Source organism: Littorina saxatilis, linkage group LG17 (assembly GCF_037325665.1).
Source record: "Littorina saxatilis isolate snail1 linkage group LG17, US_GU_Lsax_2.0, whole genome shotgun sequence".
Lineage (NCBI taxonomy): Eukaryota > Metazoa > Mollusca > Gastropoda > Littorinimorpha > Littorinidae > Littorina > Littorina saxatilis.
In genome coordinates, this window is record NC_090261.1 from 42,775,318 (window position 1) to 42,798,924 (window position 23,607).

A 23,607-nucleotide genomic window follows, 5' to 3' on the forward strand; every position below is an offset into this window, starting at 1 on the left:
GTAAACTGGGTACCAAGTCAAGTCAAGTCAAGTCAAGTTTTTATTGTTCATTACCCAGGGGCATTATAAACAATATTCGCAAATTCAAAAATGCACAAAGTACCAAGTGATCAAAAAAAGAAAAAGAAAAAAAAGAACACAAAAAGAAAAATAGAAGATAAGAAAAGAAAAAATGAAATAAATATTTGGAAAACAAAAGTACACAAACAGTGAACACAAAATATTATAGTACAGAAAATGCAAACACACACACACACACATTGATTCCTGGCAATGGGAGACACGAAACGAAAATACGGTTAACTTCTTCTCCTTCTTCTTCGTTCGTGGGCTGAAACTCCCACGTATTTACGTGTATGACCGTTTTTACCCCGCCATTTAGGCAGCCATACGCCGCTTTCGGAGGAAGCATGCTGGGTATTTTCGTGTTTCTATAACCCACCGAACTCTGACATGGATTACAGGATCTTTTCCGTGCGCACTTGGTCTTGTGCTTGCGTGTACACACGAAGGGGGATAAGCCACTAGCAGGTCTGCACATAAGTTGACCTGGGAGATCGGAAAAATCTCCACACTTAACCCACCAGGCGGCCGCGGCCGGGATTCGAACCCTCGACCTTCCGATTAAGAGGCCGATGTCTTACCACCACGCCACAGCGCCCGTCATACGGTTAACAAATCCCAGCACTATGAAAAATTGCTACTAATTAATTTTATAAATTCCAAGAGTTTCGTCAACAATTTCTTATTTCTTGATACAAACAGTTTTTTGTATTTAAGTGAATTTGGTTTTTTCCAGTAGAATGGTGGAATAAGTTCTGCTCTTTTTTCATTGAAAAAGTCACAAACAAACAAATAATGATACTCATCTCCTATATCTTCTGATGTACATTTTCTGCAAATGCGATTCGCTCTAGGTATATTAAGGTATCTTTCTTTCTGTACTGGCAGGTTGTTATTTGTAGTTCTAAATTTCATGAGTGTAACGACTTTTTGGAACGACAAGGATTTAATGTAGTCTTCACACACAAAACTATCTTTAAACATTCTATAATTACAAAAAATGTCTTTTGTATCCATTTCTGAGAACCAATTGTGAATATACTGGTCATATAAACACCGCTTTACTTTTTCTTTAAACCAAGTAGATGTATATTGAGAAACAAATTCTTGTTGTATCCAAAGCCCAGAAAGACCTATATCACTTAACGTTTTTTCTATGCATGACAGATAATCAGAAGTAAACATCTTTTGCGAATATAGTCTATAGGTAAATCTGTAAGCAACACTTGAAAATTTATTTTTGTTAACTGGGTCAATTAGTTTATACCAATAACAGAGCATTCTACATTTCATATTGACATCTAAGGGATATTTTCCAAGTTCGCCAAAAACCATTGCATTAGGGGTGGATTTTCTTAGTTTGAAAACTATCTTATAAAAACGCAACTGAAGCTTCGTAGCTAAATCGCAAGAACCTGAACCCCAAATTTCACAGCCATATAGTAAAATCGGAACAATCATTTTGTCAAATAGATCAATCTGTATATCCACGGGCAATGAGAGTTGTCTACATGTGCGAAGAAGAGCAAACATAGCCCTTGACGCACGGTCATACAAATTTTTTTGTGCTACCGAAAATTTATTATTATAATTAATCTGTAACCCTAAGTACATCACATCAAGGACTACCTCAATTGGCTTATCATCATACGTAAATTTAGGTATAATTCTTATTTTACCCCTTGAAAAAACAATGACTTTCGTTTTTTTAACATTAATATTCAGTTTCCATTTCAAGCAGTAGGCATGCATTTTATCTAAACATTCTTGCAATTTCGTTTCAGACTCAGCACAAATCACAGTGTCATCAGCGTACAATAATACAAACAGTTGAAACATTACATTCACATCAGCATCATCCATACCAAGAGAAACATCTTCTCTAGAGAGAGAAGTCAATCCATCACTAGTTTCCCCTAAATACGGCTTTAGGTCATTTAAAAACAAAGCAAAAAACAAGGGAGACAAATTTTCTCCTTGTCTGACCCCACAAATGCTAGGAAAATAACCAGAACATTCACCTTTAACTTTAATACATGATTTTGCTTTATCATACATATTTTTAACAGTTTTCAAAAAATTTCCATAAACATCAAAGCTAACTAATTTCTCCCATAAAAGTGCTCGCCGAACTTTATCGAACGCTTTCTCATAGTCGACAAATGCACAATACAAACGCTTTTTCTTTTGGAGAAAAAAATTTATAACGCAATGCAAAGTAAAGATATGATCTAATGTTGAAAAACCAGCACGAAATCCAGTCTGTTCTTGACCTAACTTATCATTAAGTTCCAAGAAAGTCGATAATCTGGTATTTAAAATCTAAGTGAATAGTTTACCAAAGCAGCTAAGTATTGTTATTCCTCTATAATTAGTTGGGTCTGTTTGGGAACCCTTATTTTTATACAGCGGGATAATTTCGCCAATGGACCACTGAGTAGGAACATTACCAGACTGTAACACAACATTAAACAACTTAACAACAATATCAGTCATCCCATCGTTAAAGGCTTTCAAATACTCATTAATAACTTTATCTTGACCACACGCTTTGTTGTTTTTCAATTTTTTTACACATTTTATAAATTCCTCTTTTGTAATGGGTGCATTCAGAACTTCATTATTTACACTATTATCACCAAACAGATCTCTTTCTTCATCCACATCATCTTCGTCACATTCCTGTAACTTTGTAAAGTGTTCTAAAAATGCTGAGCAAGAAGGAAACTTAGTACTTTTGTTATTATTCTTATTCTTATTTAGCTCATTCCAATACGCCTTTGGATCGCAAGTTTTCATTTTTCTTAGTTTCTTCACAAATTCTTTATGATACAACTTACATTCTTTTTTTATTGTTGTTTTATAGTCCTTAAAGGCATTCTTCTTTTCATACTCAGAAAAAATATTTCTAAAACGCTTAACTTTGTTTTTTGCACGTACAAATATTTTCCTTTTTTCTTTACAAACTGCATTGAACCAAGGCTGGTGTGGTTTTCGTTTCTTACTATTTACTTGTTTTATCTTATTCTTTTTCTTAATTACTCCAATGTTTTCCGCAGAACGCTTTAGAATGTCACATATATTAGTAGTTACATTATCAATGTCCTCTGCAGACACATCAATAACAGAGCTCAACATGTTTGTTAATTGAATATCAATATCACTAATATCAGTTTCCTCTAAAGAGGTTGTGAAAGCTAACTTACTCCCTTCATTCCAATTTGGTTTTGTGTATTCAACGTTATTTTCGGTATGCTCTAAGTTCTCATTTGGATTTCTCATGTCATTCACGCAATCAGTACTTTCATCGTTTCTATCAGACTCATCGCGCCTAAAGAAAGATAGGGCGAGCGGGCAATGAACGTCCGAGTACATTTCACAAAAATCCAAAACAGCAAAAGTTTCAACTTTAACAAATAAATTGCTTGACAGAATACAATAGTCAACAACACTTTTATCTTTACAAGTACATCTGCCAAGGTTAGCATCATCACCAGCTCTACCGTTAGCAATTATTAAACCAGTTGTCCTACAGAAGTCAATTAACTTAAATCCAAAGTTGTTTGTTCTATTATCTTGTGAAACACGCTCACCAATATCCGTGATATCAAAGCCATTATCTACAACACCTTCTACATACTTATCATCATCGGACAAAATTTCATTCAAATTCCCAGTGCGAGAGTTGAAATCCCCTAAAAAACAAACATAGTCGTTTTCCACACCAAAGTTTATGTATGCTTCCTCTAGTTCACTATAGACATCTTTATTTAGATAAGGCGAGCCTTCAGGAGGAATATATACAGCGCAAAAGAGTGTGTCACGACCAAGCACTTTCTTTCCCAACTTAAAAAATAGGGCATTCTCACACAGTTCAATATCCAAAAATCTATACCACATCTTTACGTCTTCCGTTATCTTATGAGAAAGCTTTCTTTCTTCAAAAACAGTGATACTATCTGCGAAGCATTCACGTATAAGAACTAAGATACCTCCTGATTTTCTTCTAAATTTACCTCTATTTTTATAGAATGCTACATAACCTGGCACGTCAACCTTGTCTACGTCATCTAACTTGCTTTCACTAAGACAAATTACATCATATTTCACAATGAATTCTACAAAATCAGGAAATTTCAATTTTGATATAACTCCACATACGTTCAGCGATAAACAGGAAAGAACATTATTTTTACTACTAAGTAAATCCACACTATCACCCAAGGCATCACTTCCAGACATATCACTACCATATGCGTCGAACGTATCAACCACGTCAACGCTACCCATACTAACATCATCATCACATCTATGCTCATTGTCAACATGCACATCAGACACATCCTCAGTACCAAGCAAAACATCACATCTAATTTCATTATCCACATGCACATCAGACACATCATCAGCACCAAGCAAAACATCACATCTATTTTCATTATCAACATGCACATCAGACACATCTTCAGTACCAAGCAAAACATCATCACATCTAATTTCATTATCCACATGCACATCAGACACATCATCAACAACAAGCAAAACATCATCATCACATCTATTTTCATTATCCACATGCACATCAGACAAATCATCAGCACCATCAACACCAAGTGACACATCAACATTCACCTTTCTCTCTCTACCTTCATCCTCACCGCACATAGTCTTCTCTCCACCTCCCTCTTCATCACCACCAACGCGCAAAGTCCTATCTCCACCTCCCTCTTCATCATCACCACCATCGCACAAAATATTATCGCCACCTCCCTCTTCATCACCACCGCCATCGCGCACAGTCCTATCTCCACCTCCCTCTTTATCATCACAACACAAAGTCCTCTCTCCACCTCCCTCTTCATCATCACTACTCAAAGTCCTCTCTCCACCTCCCTCTTCATCATCACCGCCATCGCGCACATTCCTATCTCCACCTCCCTCTTCATCATCACAACACAAAGTCCTCTCTCCGCCTCCCTCTTCATCATCACCACTCAAAGTCCTCTCTCCACCTCCCTCTTCATCATCACCGCCATCGCGCACAGTCCTATCTCCACCTCCCTCTTCATCATCACAACACAGAGTCCTCTCTCCACCTCCCTCTTCATCATCACCACTCAAAATCCTCTCTCCACCTCCCTCTTCATCATCACCACTCAAAATCCTCTCTCCACCTCCGTCTTCATCATCACCGCCATCGCGCACAGTCCTACCTCCACCTCCCTCTTCATCATCACCACGCACAGTCCTCTCCCCATCTCCCCCTTCATCATCACCACGCACAGTCCTGTCTCCACCTCCCTCTTCATCATCACCATGCACAGTCCTACCTCCACCTCCCTCTTCATCATCACCACGCACAGTCCTCTCTCCACCTCCCTCTTCATCAACAGCGCGCTCAGTCCTACCTCCACCTCCCTCTTCATCATCACCATGCACAGTCCTACCTCCACCTCCCTCTTCGTCATCACCACGCACAGTCCTGTCTCCACCTCCCTCTTCATCAACAGCGCGCTCAGTCCTTAGTCCGACTCTCACTTTCTCACCACCACCACTATTCGTTACACTGCCACCACCTCCCTCATCTCCACCATCACTCACGATAATGCCCCCTGGGCACCCCTAGCGGCGAGGGGAAGGACTCCCCCCACCCACAGGCAGTGGCTGCTCGATGAGGTGGGTTAAACCAAGGGCGGCATAATCCACCCCGGTCACACCCAACTTGAAGAGATCGTCGGGGGTTTCCACTGCGACTGGCCTTTGACGCTCACCCCCGGACTGGGACTTGAGGGAACAGTAGATCTTGCCTTCGAAGGTCCACGCCTTCTCCACCTTCTCCAGTCTCTTGACGTAGCCGAGGAGTCTTGCCCGTAGTGGCGTGACGTCATCGTTGATGAAGACTCTTTTGAAGTTATCTTTTGACTGCAGGCTCTTCTTCTTTGCCATCACTTCATTGCGTTTCCTCCTGGAGACAAATTTCACGAGGATTGGCCGAGGACCTTTATTCCCCTTGCCTACTCTGTGAACTGCAGCGATGTCGTCAGGCTTGACCTCCACACCCGCTTCTTTGAACACGTGTGTCACCTTCCTCTCCACCTCCTCCGCACTCTCACTGTCCGACTGTGACACACCGAACACACGAACACTCTCCCTTCTAGAATACTGCTGAAGTTTATCATTTTCGTAAGTGAGATGACGTACTGCAGCAAACAAGCGCTCTTCTCGCACCGATGGTGCCGTAGACACAGCTGCTGCCACTCTCTCCTCCACTTCCTTCACTACCCCTTTCATGACCTCTCCCACTGCCACCGAAATGGCAGTTGCCAGAGCTGGAATGAGTTTCAATATAGGGTCGTCACTTTGACCCTCGGCTGGCTTGAAAATCGAGAGTGCGTCAGTAACGCGAGAAATAATATTCTCGTGCAACGAAGAAGCGTCAATAGACATGTTAGAAACTGCAGCTTGAGACTCTTGGTTATCTGAACAATCTTGATCACACAAATCAATCGCTTCACTCCTTGCCTTCTTAGGATCTTTCTTTCCAGAGAACGGTGAAAATAAAGCTCTTTTGGCTCTAGTGAACCCAGACTCCATATCCATAGCCAGACTGCATAACCGTCCTTAGGCCTATCATTCTTGTCAACACGCACACCCCGTGTAACACAAGCAGCCTATCATACACACAGTGCAGCAGACCGCTGAACTGTAGCAAAACAACTCAGTGATTGAAGGCGGTTGAACCGGTCAGTATCCAAAATGTCAAACAACGACGAATAAATGCACACAGACAGTCAATAAGCTTTTGCTAGAATGTTCACACTACCTTTAGCACCACGTTTTCAAACTATCACGCACTGGAATTGTCAATTTTAGTCCATTTTTGAGAAATAATCCCTCTGCTCAGAAATCACGTCTTCCATCCCCAAGGGGCAGCACTCACAGCATGAGACGGTGACGTGAAGAGTCGGATTAGGGAAAAAAGAGGAGACTGAAATCAGTTTTGAGGCATTTCCCCCTTTGGGCGGGGGAAGATTTTGGAGGAGATTTGCGGAAAGGCCCCAGACTAGACTACAAGGACTCGGAGGAGGTTGGCCCCTAGGCGTGCGGCTTGCGGGCCCACCGGTGTGTGGAAACGCCCAGATGCCCACGAACCAACCTCCAGCTATGGGTCAAATAGCCGGGCAGGATAGGCTCGTCAACCCTGGCAGGCAGCTATCCTAAGAGAAGACCACTCTGAATTCAAAACGAGGGTAGAGGAGGCTCATCATCCATGGAAGGAAACTCGTCTAGGAGAAGGAAAACTCCGAAATGAAACCCACGCAGTCCCTCGAAGACGGAACGGCACTGGCCTTTTTTAGGCGGGGAGCAGACCGGGTGCCTACGCTATCCTCGACAAATGGTTGTGTCATCAACGAATCTAAATATAACATATTTATATGTTTTTGGAATCAGAAAATGATGGAGAATAAGATGATCGTAAATTTGAATCGTTTTATAAAAAAATATTTTTTACAATTTTCCGATTTTTAATGACCAAAGTCATTAATTAATTTTTAAGCCACCAAGCTGAAATGCAATACCTAAGTCCGGGCTTCGTCGAAGACTACTTGACGAAAATTTCAACCAATTTGGTTGAAAAATGAGAGCGTGACAGTGCCGCCTCAACTTTCACGAAAAGCCGGATATGACGTCATCAAAGACATTTATCAAAAAAACGAAAAAAACGTTCGGGGATATCAATCCCAGGAACTCTCATGGAAAATTTCATAAAGATCGATCCAGTAGTTTGGTCTAAAACGCTCTACACACACGCACGCACGCACGCACGCACACACACACGCACATACACCACGACCCTCGTTTCGATTCCCCCTCTATGTTAAAACATTTAGTCAAAACTTGACTAAATGTAAAAAACAAAATAGTTTTTGTTTTTTGGGTTTTTTGTCTGACAACTAGAGAGAAAGATAGAAATGTAACGTTAAAATAAAGATTAGTTTGTATGATTGTTTCTTCAATATTGTATATAGGTCTGAATATTCATACGCGGTGGCTGATTCTGTTAATATTCGTATTGTTATTGCGAAAATGTGTATAGGAATTTACGGGTACGGAACCCCATTAAAAATTAAATATATATTTTTTAATTATTATTATTTACGATAAAGGAACTTACAATGATACCGAGAAATAAATGTAGAATATTGATGCAAATAGGGAAATGAAGAAAAAAATAGCGTCACTTACATGCGTAGTTGTTTATGATAACAGAATTTTAGAGTTGAATAAAACAAAAAAGATCAATGAATAAAGGATGCTCCCCGCCTGATCAACAACAACAACAAAAGCGACAACCAGGCAAAAGAAATAGGGTCGAAACAACCTGCATGCAAATGAAGCCCCCAATAAAGAAAAAAATAGAAAGATAGTGAAAAAGAGAGACAGACAGACAGACAGACAGACAGACAGACAGACAGACAGACAGACAGACAGATTGAGAGACAGGTAGACAGAAACATAGCCTGGAGACAGGAACAGACAAAGACAGGCTCATTTATATTCTACCACTGTCTGTAGTTCACCGTTTCAACAGATCACCCTATCGATAGACCTCAGTGTAAAGAGGTGCGATGTTCAAACATGTCATTATGCCAATCCTTTCGTCGCATTCTCTCGGCTTAGACCAAGGTTGCAGGCTAGGGTTGGGTTATAACTGGACAAAGACCAAGCCAGCGGCCAGTGTGGCAAAGGTTCATTGATACAGTGGCCTGAAGACACACATTTTCATTTTAAACAATTTTGCACAGATTCTACAAGACTCTAAGGACGCTTTCAGAGTGCAACCCGAGACTTTCACAGCAGGGAAAATCCGAATCAGATACGAGAACCCTTCAATCGACAGCATCGAAAAGGATGACAGAGACAGTTCCGTTGAAAGATGTCGGGCAAAGTTCTGAGCTTCTAATCAATGAGATCCCAAGGTCTTTGCATATTTGCTCTTGGCGAAACTTTTTGTGTACGCCGACAACTCGAGAAGAGCTTTGATCACAGGAGCTTGTATCGAAGTGATTAGCTCGGTGCATGAGGTTTCTGTGTCATGGTATTGCCGTCGTGTCAGTTACACCTAGACCGCCCTGATATGGCCCTTTGTGGTCGGCTGGGCGTTAAACAAACAAACAAACAAAGTTACACTTTGTCCTAACCTCTATACCACCAGCTGCGACGCCGCTGTGTGATTCAGGGTCATAATTTGGGTCCTGCTAAGGTCTTTTCAGCTACGAGTTCCTGTCATTGAAAAGAACATTTAAAATGAGATTCCTGTGTTACGGTGCTCGTGTGATGTTCAAGACACCGTCCTTCCCGTGCAAACAGTTCTGCTCACTTCATGTATCTCAGATCTGCCTGGACTGTTTCGAGGGTTAAGCCCATTCTTCCGCTTGGACTTATGCATTATAGAGACATAGTGCTTGCTGCCCGAGTACAAATTTCCCTCTTTCTCTTTGCTGCGCTGGCTGCAAAACTATGTCAAAGCCTGGCCGGACATGACTCAAGATGGTTGGTCAAATCGTTTACACGTGAAGACCTAGCTGTTCATGTAAAGCCGTTGGAATGCACGGTGAATGTCTCCATCATCGACAGTTCAGTCCAGCGACATGGTTGTTCAGAGACCTGTCTGTCTTCCACATTTACATGGCGGAGTTTCAGAACCTGACCCTGCACAGTGAGGTCAAAAATCACCACAATCTCAAACCACCAAAATGCTGTCCTTAATTCAGCCCGAAGTCGACTTTGCGAACATTTCGCGAAGTCTTTTTACCTAAAATTCACTGACTCGACAAAGCTTCGTCCAACCAGCTTCGTGAAGTAGACTTCGCCCAATTAAGGCTTAACAGAGAGAGCTCAATGCCCTTTCAAAAATGTTTACGCTGAGCTATCTTGAAATAATCAATGAGATTCTTTACTAGTTATGTGCTCTGGGCAAAGTGTGGCAGAGCTGTGCAGGTCTGTAAATCCAGCGCTGCACCAGCACCAACAGTATGTTCCATAACCTTACTCTACACGTTTGCCTCCAAATTGCCAATTTCGGAAAGAGGAAGGGGAAGGATAAAATGACGCGCAGGCGTGCATTTTATGATATCACATTAAGGCAGAGAAGTGGGAGTTGTTGCAGGAGACTGGGGCGAGGGGGGATGGGGGGGGGGGGGGGGGACTTACTACAGAAAAAATGGTGAGTTGAAAGACGGGGGAGGGGAAGAGAGTTACGAATGAATTCATGGCATCGGGAAAAATGGAAATATAATGTGTATCAATCGGGCATTTCCTGAGCATGTATGATATCCTTTTAAGACGGAGAACCGTGAGTTGTGAGTGTGTGTGTGTGTGTGGTTGGGCTAATTGGTTGAGGGGCATTTAAGACTGACGGGCCACGTAAATTATGTATCAGGGTCCGCCGCTTGAGTTCGGAACTTAGGTTGTTTTTTCTTTCATTATTGAAGCATAATTCAATTGAATAACATTTTGTTTAAATAGGATGATTCACTTATCGTTTAAAACAAAACATGCCGAATGGGTTGGAGGTTGTGGTGGGCTGGAGATGGGGGTTTGCTGGAAGGGAGGAAATAAATATAATATTATTTCATCGTGGAAAAATGTGTTAATAACAGAGCTCCCGACCATTTGATCCATCAAGCTGACCCCGGCCTTTACTAGCTTAGTATACGTAATAATACAAAGTTAGTATCAAACCGACACTGTGACCAAAAAAATCGGCTTACTGTACGAAAAAGAAAACACTTGACGTAAACGTAAACTGAGCCTTATTCCCGCCGAGGCTTCCATCATGTGTCATACCTCTCTCTCTCTCTCTCTCTCTCTCTCTCTCTCTCTCTCTCTCTCTCTCTCTCTCTCTCTCTCTCTCTCTCTCTCTCTCTCTCTGTCTCTCTCTCTGTCTCTCTCTCTCTCTCTCTCGCTCGCTCGCTCGCTCGCTAGCTCTCTCTCTCTCTCTCTCTCTCTCTCTCTCTCTCCCTCTCTCTCTCGCTCTCTCTCTCTCTCTCTCTCTCTCTCTCTCTCTCTCTCTCTCTCTCTCTCTCTCTCCCTCTCTCTCTCTCATAAACTCCTTATCAAAAAGCTTGAGATTTATGGATTGGCAACTGATTCTGTTAACATTTTAAAATCTTTCCTGTCATACAGACAGTAAAGTACTTATCTGAATCAATCATACTCTTGTAAACAAACAGTAAGGTTTGGAGTTCCACAAGGTTCTATTCTTGGTCCTTTACTATTTTCTATCTATATTAATGACCTACCATTATTTGTTAAATGTACGTGTGAACTATTTTCAGATGATACTTCAATTCATTTTAGTCACAAAGATCTAAGTGAGCTAGCAAGAGTCCTCCAAGAAAACATTGATCGATTGCTGGAATGGTCAGAACTAAACCAAATGTCACTGAACCCAAATAAAACTAAATGCATGCTTCTAACCACTAGACAAAAACGACAAAATCTATCATCAACATTTCCTAAACTACAAATACAAAATCAAGATGTAACTGAAGTTGATAACCACAAAGTCTTGGGCATAACCATTGATAATAATCTGTCTTGGTCAAAACATTTAGATACACTTTGTAAAAATACTTCTAAAAAAATATATCAGTTATCAAAAATTAAATACTTTCTAGACCTACGCACACGGAAACTGTTTTTTCAGGCATATATTCAATCAACTATTGATTATGCGTCCACAGTGTGGGACTCTGCAAGTGCAAACACTTTGAAACACTTGTGCTCTTTACATAGACGAGCTGTTAAATTAATTCTTTTAAAAAATGCATCTCTCTCTACGTCTGATTATAACAAATTAAAGATTCTTCCTATCAAATCAAGATTTACCTATAACAAAGGTGCAATGATGCATAGAATTATGTCAGGGAATGCACCTACATTCATTGCCTCAAATTTCAAACTGAATAATTCAATAAAACTAAACAAATTAATTACCCCAACCCCTAGAATTGACCTTTACAAATCAAGTCTTTCTTATTCTGGCGCCTTATTGTGGAACTCGATTCCTGATTTAATTAAAATGCAATTCAGTGAAACTTCCTTCAAAGAAATGTACATGCTGTTTCTCTTGGAAACAAGTAAATAATTATGTGATAATATTACATCATTGCTTGATATTCACAGGGACCTATATTTATGGTCTATGATATTCACAATGCATTTTGAAATGTCTTTTTAATTCATTGACATGTTAATCATATACATTGTATTGTAATTAACTTAACTTCTATTTCTTGTTATTAATCGAGTTACCCTCAATGGTCGAGGGCCGGACGAAAAAAAGCTTGTATACTAGTACTTTGCTTATTCTGTTACCCTCGATAAATAAATAAAGTTCAAAGTTCAAAGTTCTCTCTCTCGTTCGTCACCAAGCCCACCAGAATGAAAAACACACACACACGCACACACAAAGTGGCACACAAGGCACACTCACACACACACTGACACACACACACACACAACGTGGCACACAAGGCACACACACACACACGCACGCACACACACACACACTGACACACACACATACACACTCCCGGTCGCCTATAGAGTTGTCATATAAATTAGTGAATTCAAGGCTGTTGTTCCCACTGATCTTCTTCTTCTTCTTCTGCGTTCGTGGGCTGAAACTCCCACGTACACTCGTGTTTTTTGCACGAGTGGAATTTTACGTGTATGACCGTTATTTATCCCGCCATTTAGGCAGCCATACGCCGTTTTCGGAGGAAGCATGCTTGGTATTTTCGCCGTGTTTCTATAACCCACCGAACTCTGACATGATTACAGGATCTTTTTCGTGCGCACTCATTTGTGCTTGCGTGTACACACGGGGGTGTTCGGACACCGAGGAGAGTCTGCACACAAAGTTGACTCTGAGAAATAAATCTCTCGCCGAACGTGGGGACGAACTCACGCTGACAGCGGCCAACTCCCACTGATCTAAAAATTGAAGATCAGTGGGTTTCCCGTGCAAGGGAAATAATCTATCTGCTTTGGTGCACCTTGTACATGTTTGCCTCCCTTCATTACTGCAGCCACAGCTGCGACTATGCGGCACACTGACACCGATGAACGCACTGCAAGGACACAAACACGCACGCACACACACACACACACACACACACACACACACATCACCTGAAAAGTTAGAGAGAGCCGGAGAGGAGCTGAGAGATATCAGTAAAACGCTTTATTCGCAAACGGTTCAACAACTTTATTGCTGTCAGTGAGCTTTAGCTCTGTGTACACAAATGAGAAGGTGTGTTGCTTGCCAGAACAAATTTATGTGATCTTGCAGAGCGGCAGGAGAAACAATACAATACAAATGGACATGCAGATCACATGATCGCTTCAGGTAATGTGCGACCATACTTATCTATGGTCTATCTAATACATTACCATTCCAAAAAGAGGATCCAACGTTTCCGAAGCCTATGTTGACATTGTCAGTTACAACAGTTTCAATCAAACAAAAGTTTTGCGATCAGACAAATTTCACTCAATAAAGTTATCAAGATTCAAATACAGTCATGAGTCATTTGCGTTAGATGCTGTTAATAGGCGTACACCGATTCTGTAGACTGCATGTGTCCCAGAGTTTTGTATGATCGCTTCAGAACTGATCACAAACTATCGCATGACTAATTGACTTCCGTAAACAATCACACTGTTTATTATAAATATTGGCAGCTGAAACAGATCATTGCAACAGTAGAAAGTGTACCTCGTGAATGACTACTGGGGTTTTATTTTGTGTAATTATTTGTGTTTCTTTTGTTGTTGTACTGGAATGAAGACGTATACACAGTACCTATATTAGTGGGGGTATTTAATTATCAGTTTTTGTCAGGAAATCGAACAATCTGAACTGAAAAATGAAGGTTTGAAAAATCGTTCATTAGCTCCCTTTGAGTTTGAACCTTGTAAAAGAAGAGTTTTAAAACTTAACATAGTGGCAAGCATAGACATACAGAGTTGTATGAAGTCAGGGATGGCTTTGGAGAGGGGGGGGGGGGGGGTGAACATCCCTCGCAGGATAGGTTATCTGCTTTATTTAAGAGAGACATATAAAAATGCGTTGAACTACAATATATGTCTACAAAACATGAGATCTGGTTGAGGTAAAGATTGATAACAGACCTAAAACTGCCTAAAATTCTGTCAAACAACGAAATAATTAAGTAAGCATGTTTCATTTTTTCAGACATTTGTTAAAGATTTTGTGTGGCTTGTTTTCAGTGATGGCACACCTACACCTTTCAAGTTAATAACACCTGTACACCAACTTTGTGTACCGGAGGAATGTCTTCCCAGTTGCTTCAGAATCTTGCATTTCCTTGAAGTTACCAAATTCGTCCAGTGATGGAGGACAACATGTTTTACACAGAGGATGGTGAGACCCCTTCACCAGCTCATCATTATTATCCCATGATGGGTCAGGATCCCCATGGCAACGCTATGGAGTCGTACCCCCAACACCCCCACTCTGGCATCCCACCCTCTCACATGAGGGGCAGTCCTCCTAAAGGAGGAGGGGGGTCACCAAGAGGACAAAGTGTACCCAGACCTATCGACTCCCCCAGAGGGGGGAGCGGGAAAACCTCACCCACTAAAGGAAGTCCTAGGGGTGGAAACGGGACATTCGGGGAGAGAAACGGTTCTCCAAGGGGAGGGGGGATGCCTCCAGGTGGGGGAAATTATCCAGGGAATGGAGGGTCACCAAGGGGAGTAAGCAGGGGACATCGAGGCAGCCCCAGAGACTCCCAGCACAACGTAACCAGCCCGCAGCGGCAGGAAGGAGACACAAAAGTCATCAGAGAGCAGCAAGAACCCTCCACCCCTCCGCAGCAGTATCACCACCCTCACTTCCACCACCACCGACGAATCAGTAAGGACTTCAAGGCAAGCATGCGAAGCCCTCAGCGTTCTGCACGCAGCATATCCGTCAGTGAACCAGGGAGCACAGAGGAGCTGACCCACCATCATCGCCACCTGCCCAAATCTGGCTACTCCTTGGACCACCCTCCAGGTGATGGAAACAGCTCAGGTCCACAGTATCAGCCAGCCCCTGGGTCTCCATATCAATCAAGTCCTGGGTCTCAGCATCAACCGGGTCCTGGGTTGCAGTATCAACCAGATCGGGGATCGCAATATCAACCAGCTCCTGGTTCTCCATATCAACCAGGTCCTGGGTCTCAATATCAGCCAGATCCAAGGTCACAGTATGAGCCGGATCCTAGGTCACAGTATACACTGGATCCTAGGTCACAGTATGAGCCGGATCCTAGGTCACAGTATGAACTGGATCCAAGGTCACAGTATGAACCAGATCCAAGGTCACAGTATGAAATAGATCCAAGGTCACAATACGAAACAGATCCAAGGTCACAGTATGCACCAAATCCTAGGTCCCAGTACCAACCCCCTCCAGCGTCCCAACCCCCAAGTGCTCCAGGGTCATACCAGACCATCCCAGTAGCGTATCAAAGCCCTCCTGGTCAGTTACATGTACATCAAACTTCAACCTCCTCGCCGACGTTACGGCAGACGGTGGTGACCGACCTTGACCAGGCCATGCAGGAAAGAGACGAAAGTCGTCTGAGGGTGCTGTTTGGCGAGACCATGTCGTCACCCAACATCAACTACAGCTACGGTCAGGGATACACGTCTGGCTTTGGCGAGACCGATGTGGATGAGACCAATCTGGACGAGGATCCGGTGAAGAGGAAGTACAACACCAGCGCCCATGCTCAGGAACAGAGCTATGATGGGGATGAGCAAGAAGGTGGCTGTGCCAGCAGGGAGGATGATAGGTTTGTTCATGTTGTTGACCTGAAATTGAAAAGAGAGAGGATTTTTGAGTCACTTGAGAAAATGTGACTCTATGTAATCGGTCAGTGTTAGTCTGTCCGGCCGGCCGGCCGGCCGTCCGTAGACACCACCTTAACGTTGGACTTTTCTCGGAAACTATCAAGGCGATCCGGCTCATATTTTGTTTAGTCGTGACCTCCAATGACCTCTACACTTTAACGATGGTTTCGTTGACCTTTGACCTTTTTCAAGGTCACAGGTCAGCGTCAAAGGAAAAATTAGACATTTTATATCTTTGACAAAGTTCATCGGATGTGATTGAAACTTTGTAGGATTATTCTTTACATCAAAGTATTTACATCTGTAGCCTTTTACGAACGTTATCAGAAAAACAAGGGAGATAACTAGCCTTTTCTGTTCGGCAACACACAACTTAACGTTGGGCTTTTCTCGGAAACTATAAAAGTGACCGGGCTCAAATTTTATGTGAACGTGACTCCCAGTGACCTCTACACTTTGACGTTGGCTTTGGTGACCTTTGACCTTTTTCAAGGTCACAGGTATTTCTTGAAGGAAAAAAATTGAAATATCATATCTCTGAAACTATTCATCGGATTTGATTCAAACTTTATAGGATTATTCTTTACATCAAATTATTTACATCTGTATTGTGTTGTGAATAGCAATTTCTTCCTGTCCATCTGATGCCTCATATAATATTCAGAACTGCGAAAGTGACTCGATCGAGCGTTTGCTCTTCTTGTTAACTCTGTATTAGAGCTCTTTCATGTTTCACAAGATGCATTGGCCTATGGTCAAAGGAAGAGAGTATCATACAGCTTAATTTACTTTTGTATAAACCAAAACAACAAAAAGGAATTCATTTTATTGACCCAGGTTAAACAAAATATTGATGACGAAAGGAAAGTGTTCATTGTAATGCTGAGCGCAAAAATGCACAAAATGTATAGTCAGTGAACTTTAATACTTTACATGTATCCAAACAAATTCTTGTAAAAAAGAATGATTGCATTTTTACAAGAATTAAAGTTTACAATGGATGGAATACTGTTGCAGGCACCCATGTAACAAAGTTGATCTGAAATTGAAAATGAGAAAATTAGAGCTCACAAGCGAAACATTAATAATGAATGAAATACTGTTGCAGATCAGAATGTAAGAATGTAGTCAAAAAGACAACACAACAGTAACCAAGTTTGGTACATTCTTAATCATTATTTCGAGAGCTTGTCGCTGCTTTCTTCAGGATGGTAAAAAGTAAGAAATGAGTGCACCTGATGTACAGTGTATTGTTACACCCCTGGTATAGGGGTGTGTATAGGATTCGGTCGATGTGTTTGTTTGTGTGTTTGTGTTCGCATATAGATCTCAAGAATGAACGGACCGATCGTCACCAAACTTGGTGAACAGGTTCTATACATTCCTGAGACAGTCCTTACAAAAATTCGGACCAGTCAAACACACGGTTAGGGAGTTATTGGTGGATTAAGATTCTACAAGGACTTATAGAGGGACATATTAATGGTCAAAGGGAAATAACCTTCTCAGTTGGTGGCAGTGAGAATGGTAAGGACGGGGGTGTTTTTCCTACCTCGGAGGAATTTCTTGTTATGATGGATATTGTAAGAATGTAGAGCAGAATTTAAAAGACTTGCATTTTGCAAGAAAAACATGCTAACATGTGGATTACTAATACAGCTTCGAGGACTGTCACGAACAGCCGGCAGGGGAAGAAGAGAAGTACGAAGAAGACAGCAGTTCTGACGACTGTGTCAGGTACCCCATGGACATGCCCGCCTCCCTGCACTTCAATCAGTCCGATGTCTTTGATGGTAAGTTATTTCAGTTTTATTACTTTATTGTCCCGTTTTTTTAAATTCGGGTTGCTCCCTCCCAGTGGAAAGCTAGCAGCAACAGAGTCGCGCTACCCAGATGTGTGCGTGTTAGGTGTAATCAGCCACATGCACTTATGGCAGAATGACCAAGATCTTTTACGTGCCACAGTGGTGACACGGGGATGGAACATGGGTACCGTCTCTGAGTCTGCAAATAAAGTTGACCTTTGTCTGGCCTGGCACGGATTCGAACCCGTGACCTTTGGACCACAAATCCAGTGCTCTACCAACTGAGCTACTAATGTTGAGTTGGGTGTGTTCTGATGCCCATTTTGTAGCGGCAAAATAGCTATGTTTTCGCAGGTAAAGCTAGGTAAGAGTGTGTCTTCAGGAATGCACTGTGCAAGGTAGGCAAGGATTTGGCTAGACAAGGCAAGCACCTTCTTGGAGGTGCTTATGCATATATATATATATGTAAAAACATTACAGCTAGGCAGCTGGCGTTCTGATTGACTGTTGACTCTTTTGATGTGAACCTGTTGTATTTGATGCTTACCTGGTAAGCAAAAAATCGTTTCATGGATGTTCTCGCTTAGCAAGTGGGTTACTTCCTAGCTTTTCTAGCCATAGAGAAACGGACGACAGTGTTCTAATGTTTTGTGTGAAACCTAGTTTTACATTTTATTTATTTTATTAAATTATTCTTTCACTTCCTTTCTTCTTTCCCTTTTTCTCTCCTTTTATCTTCTCCTTTTGATAACATAGTCCTGAAAAAATCAAAAACTTAGCTGTGTGCTAAACGTGGAAGTCATAACAGCAATATTGTTTGTTTTAGACACTCTGAAGAGTTATTCGCTGGCATATTCTAACGCTACGCCAAAAAATCTTTATTTTAGTGCTAACAGTGGGAAACACAAAATTCTGGAAATAGTAATGAAATTTTGTCATACCCAAATGGTTGCAGAAACTTACAAAGATGTTAGAAATCAGACAGGGACACAACTTCATAGATTTACACATTATTTTTGGTTGGATTTGGATTGTGTCCCTTTGCTTACTTTCCTGCTCTTTTATGCTGTAAACTTTTTGGTTAAAGCCAGCATTGAACTATATAGATTTAAACAAACTTAGCCTCATGTTTGACAGCTTTGCTTTTGTGTGCAGGTCAACTTCTGCTTCAGTGGATGTCCAGTCAGTTTGACTCTTCCCACTACCTGAGTCTGATCCTGACCAAGCACGACATAGCAGTACTGATGTCTCAGTTCTGCACACATCTGCTGGCTGCCGGCGTTTTGAGTCAGCTGCAGGGGCAGAGCAAGCTGAGGGAGCCAGCTTTCAAGGTAATTTATGTGTAATGATTGAGTTTAACTTTTATCTGGATTTTTCTTCTGAATTCAGCTTGTGATAGTGTACCATGGATTGAACCGCACGTTCCGAAGGCAGGATTCCTGGAATTAACCTTAGCTATGAATTGGCATGTAAACACAAAAGTTGTGAAGTCAAGCATAGTGAAGAAAAAATTGTACAGAGTCAGATCTTAAAAGAGGAGTTGTAAAGATGAGATAAATGTGCAAGAATTTTGATCAGAAAATCTTAAAAAGGGGATGGTCTTGAAACGTGGGGTTTCAAAAGGAGAGTTCTACTGTATAGCCTGTGCTTTCATAAAGAATTATCAAAGTAGAACCTTCCGTCCTATGTTGGCCAACCTGTCTTACAGATACTGGAAAATCCCAGGATTCATCCATGGTGCACTTTTCATCCACATGTTTTGTTGGTTTTTGACTCACCTGAGTAATCGGAGAGTCTTAGTAATGAGCAGTGTCTTTGCGTGTGGACGGGCTGGAGTCATGTTCCGATGAAAATATGGAAAATTACCTATTTATTCGATTTTGAAAAGCTAGAGCTTTCATATCTCACCCACTTTTAGGATTCAATACCTCTAGACAGGAACCAAGTCTGGTTGACCCTATGCAAGTTTCAAGGTCACAGTGGGGTCAAATTTGGGTTTATAAAAAAGAAAAATTATACTTTTATTCTACATGTACTTTTTGTTTTTAACAAAAATCAAGTCTGCTTTACCTGCCTCAAATTTCAAGGTCACAGTGGGGTCAGTATAGGGTAACAAAAATAAGAAATTATAATTTACTCAACACATTTGATGCTTAGATCTTTAAAACTTCCAGCAGTTTTAAGGTTTGAGGACTTCTGGACATTTTTGGTCTGGTTGATCCTGGTCATATTTTCAGGTCACAGTCGGGCTGAGTTTAGCTCAAAAAGTATAAAGTTGTCACTTTCTTAAATGTCTTTTGTGCTAGGCATAGAGCAGCAGATAGCTTGTTTGTGTTTCATATTGATAATGGTGAAGGACGTGTGTCGTAATAAGCGTTTGCTTTTCTTGTTCAATGATGTCTGCTGGCTTTTAATGTATCAAAGTTGTTTCTTGACTTTAAATTGACCTTGTATCTGTTTATACATTACATGTGGATAAACACTCTCAAGATTTTATGTGTATGTAATGATAACGCATGCACTTACACAAAGACACCACTATGTGAAACCTTGTTATTTCTCATTTTCACTGTCCAGTTCAAAGTTAATTACTGGGCAGTTTGTTTTCTTACAGTTCTCCGTGATCTTTGCATACATTGGACACTCATTTATCAAGTACATATATAATAAATTAAAATGTTGTTTACCGAGGGCAGCATTTCTGATTTTGTAAGTGCTGTAAGTTTCATAGTTGCATGAGTGAATCTTTTTCTTCTATCAGGAATCACAAACTGCTTAACAGACTGGACTCTCAGTCATAAAATGTGATCTGAGACAAAGGGAAAACTAACACTACCAATACCATAGCTCATTCTGCCATATTTTCTCCACAATGCCATAATTATGCCTCCCTTCAAAATTCATTAAGGTTTATGTTGACTTCATCAGTGAAACAGTGTAGTATGCATATATAATCACATCAGATTTGACAATGAGGGTAAAGAGGTGCAGCTGTATGCATATAAATTATCATATCCAATATCTTTCTTTACGTTACCTTACCTTACCTTAACCTTATTCCTTTCCTATGCAGAATGTACAGGGTGTTCGATTTTGCAGTCACTTGAGTATATGCCACAGACTTGTCTTTGGGAAAAGACAATTGTTTGGAGCAAAGTTTGATAGTTTACCTGTCATAAATCTGCAGCAAGACACACTAGTTTTGGCTGGGGTCAAAAACACAGGCTGGGTCAGGAACATCGCAGAAGTTGCACAGAAGTTCATCTGTTAGACAATCATACAATATACGTTGGAGTAACCAATGTACTAGCTGGCTTTAGGGGGATTATAAAGATTAGGGATTAATCCAACAAGTGTGTAATCAGGGCCTACTTCCCACCTGCACCTCCCTTTTGTACCTGGTGTGCTACTAAGTACACTACTAAATCAGGCTGACTGTTAAAGAGGCATTTACACTGTTTTTGAAACACCTTGATTTTGATCCACTTACGGAAAAAGTAATATTGTTTTTGGAAGCAATATTTTTCTTGTTGCTCATAAAGGTCAGTACTGTGCTTTAGAATCTGAATCGTACATAAAAACTATCATTCACCTTTGGTAAGGTACATGTATTTCCAAACTTTGCTCTGCCATAACTTCTTATAATTTTAACCTTAAAAGGGGTACTGGTGTTACATCTTTTTTTGAGTGTCTCATAGAAGGATGTACATAATCGCTAGAGAATTTTGATATTTAGCACATTCACATACAAATGCTGTGCAATAGAAATTTTGACTACAAAAGTATCTCTTACATTTTGGGTGATCACTTAGACACATAGATATTTGAATACATTTACTGTAAATGCAAAGCAATGTTTGCAGACCTTAACGATGTGTGGGGTTTCACCTGTGTTGATGTGACAAAGACCTCCGAAGTGTTGCAGGTTAATCAGTAATGTATGGCCGGTCAGTTTGGGGTCAGCCAACACTGTGTCACTTTGACTATTGCTGACACTATCACGTAGATCTCCCTTCATAATCTGGCTATGACACGTCTTGAAACAGAAGGACCAGAAATTCACTTTGTAATAAATTTAAAACTGATGCAGCTTTAATTGATATAAAATCAGTAAAAAATAATTTTAAAAACCAAAAAAACAATGCAATGAAAACCGGCCTCCATTAAGAAAATGTAGAGAGTAACAGTCACACCATGCGACTAGCACACACATTTTCAGAGAGAGAGAGAGGGAGAGAGACAGAGAGAGAGCAGTTACTGAAATTAAGGATCTTTGATTCGAAAATGAGAAATATATATTACAGATTACAGCCAGACAGAGAAAGGATGAGATGGAGGGGGGGAGGGGGGGAGGAGGGGGATCTTTTCCGTTCAGACTAAGTCCCTCAAATTGTTCTGGACACTTGTGAAATGATTATCCTTTTTCTTTTGAAAATCCCTCTTACCCCTCATGTATCTTTGTCACGCGATAGAAATGCCTTTCCATTGTGTAGTTTCAAAGAAATTGAATCACACAATACCTCACAAACAGACGAAAGAGGATCCTCTTGGTCCGCATAAGTACACAACCCACAAAAAGAAAAGGACACAATTGCCTTTGTGCATGAATTGAAATTCAAGCCCACACCGCCCCAGCAAAAGTATTTTTGGCACGCAGGCTCTCGGGTGAGATGCATCAGCCGTTGCTACAATGAGATCTGTACCAACTATGTACACGGGCATTTTATTTAATTAGTGGTTCCACCTGTTGACATGGCAAAGCGAATACGCGTGTCTCTTTTTGTATTATACATTATGGACTCTGCAATAAAAATCATGATTTTTTTCTTTATTCTTCACATGTTGATGAAAGGACTATTTTACGCTATAATGTAACAGTTTGGATCAGTTCATTCGTCCTTTGACAATACACTGCAAAAAAAAAAAGGTGTCTGGGGTGGGGGGGGGGGGGGGGGTATGGTTCACACATTTTATTCCTGTTTCGTTCCAGTTGAAAATGAAAACAAAAACTACACCAGCAAACATGGGTACTCTTGCCAATGGGGGGGGGGGGGGGGGTCACACATTTTGATCTATTTAGTTCCAGTTGAAAATGAGGACAAAAACATCATGTTCTTTCTCAAAGTAAACTTGCCATGGGACAGTTACACACAGCGGTACATGTATCTGTAATGCGAGGCTCTTGCAATGGGGAAAATGCCTAGGAAAAAAGGACACCTTACTCACAACATGTGACGATTTTGCGTCTTCACTACAACCAAGGCCAATGAGGAATAGGTGGCAATAGTTTACTTCAACAAGGGATAGTATCACTCCAAAAATAAACACTTCCAAAGTAGTGTACTACTCCTGCGTAATGACAGTAAAAGCGTGGTGATGTCTCTCTTTGCTGATAGAACTAAATAAACAAACGCGAGGTTAGTCATGGCCCCGCTAACAAACAAAGGGTGGGACACCGGAGGTGACAGCGGCTGTTAACTTGTCCACAGTGTTGTAACCATGTCAGGTCAGCTCAAGCCATATAATGTTACGGTCAGCCGCAGCTTGACCGTTTTCATCATATTGGGTAATGATGCAGTCACTCTGGTTCTATTGCTGTATGTTTAAAGATGCTTCCCGTGTAAGCCATCATGTAAAGAACCGAAGATGTGACTGGGCTTTTACATGGAACATCTTTACACATGGTCACATGGCTTTTTTCTGTACAGAGTTGGATTTTTTTTCTCTGGAATAACTTTCTTCTGAAACATGCGAGTTCAGTAAAAACAAAATTACAAAAATTAAAGCATTTGATTAAAACATT

At 41.0% G+C, this 23,607-nt stretch overlaps 2 protein-coding genes across 3 annotated transcripts in view; both read left to right on the forward strand.

The window, feature by feature from the left end:
- The first annotated feature begins 635 nt into the window (after nucleotides 1-635).
- Nucleotides 636-5,589, forward strand: LOC138953288 (uncharacterized). Its single transcript, XM_070325087.1, has 2 exons — nucleotides 636-670; nucleotides 4,731-5,589. Exons 1-2 carry the CDS (start codon nucleotides 636-638, stop codon nucleotides 5,587-5,589), a joined length of 894 nt encoding a protein of 297 aa, XP_070181188.1.
- Nucleotides 5,590-13,332: 7,743 nt separating this feature from the next.
- The window catches only part of LOC138953027 (formin-like), a 55,071-nt gene continuing 44,796 nt past the window's right edge, over nucleotides 13,333-23,607 (forward strand). For both annotated transcript variants that reach the window (XM_070324800.1, XM_070324801.1), the window contains exons 1-4: nucleotides 13,333-13,483; nucleotides 14,368-15,941; nucleotides 17,659-17,792; nucleotides 18,960-19,135. In XM_070324800.1, the coding sequence (XP_070180901.1) occupies nucleotides 14,491-15,941; nucleotides 17,659-17,792; nucleotides 18,960-19,135 (1,761 nt within the window). In that variant the 5' untranslated portion in view covers nucleotides 13,333-13,483; nucleotides 14,368-14,490. The remainder of the gene's footprint in view (nucleotides 13,484-14,367; nucleotides 15,942-17,658; nucleotides 17,793-18,959; nucleotides 19,136-23,607) is intronic.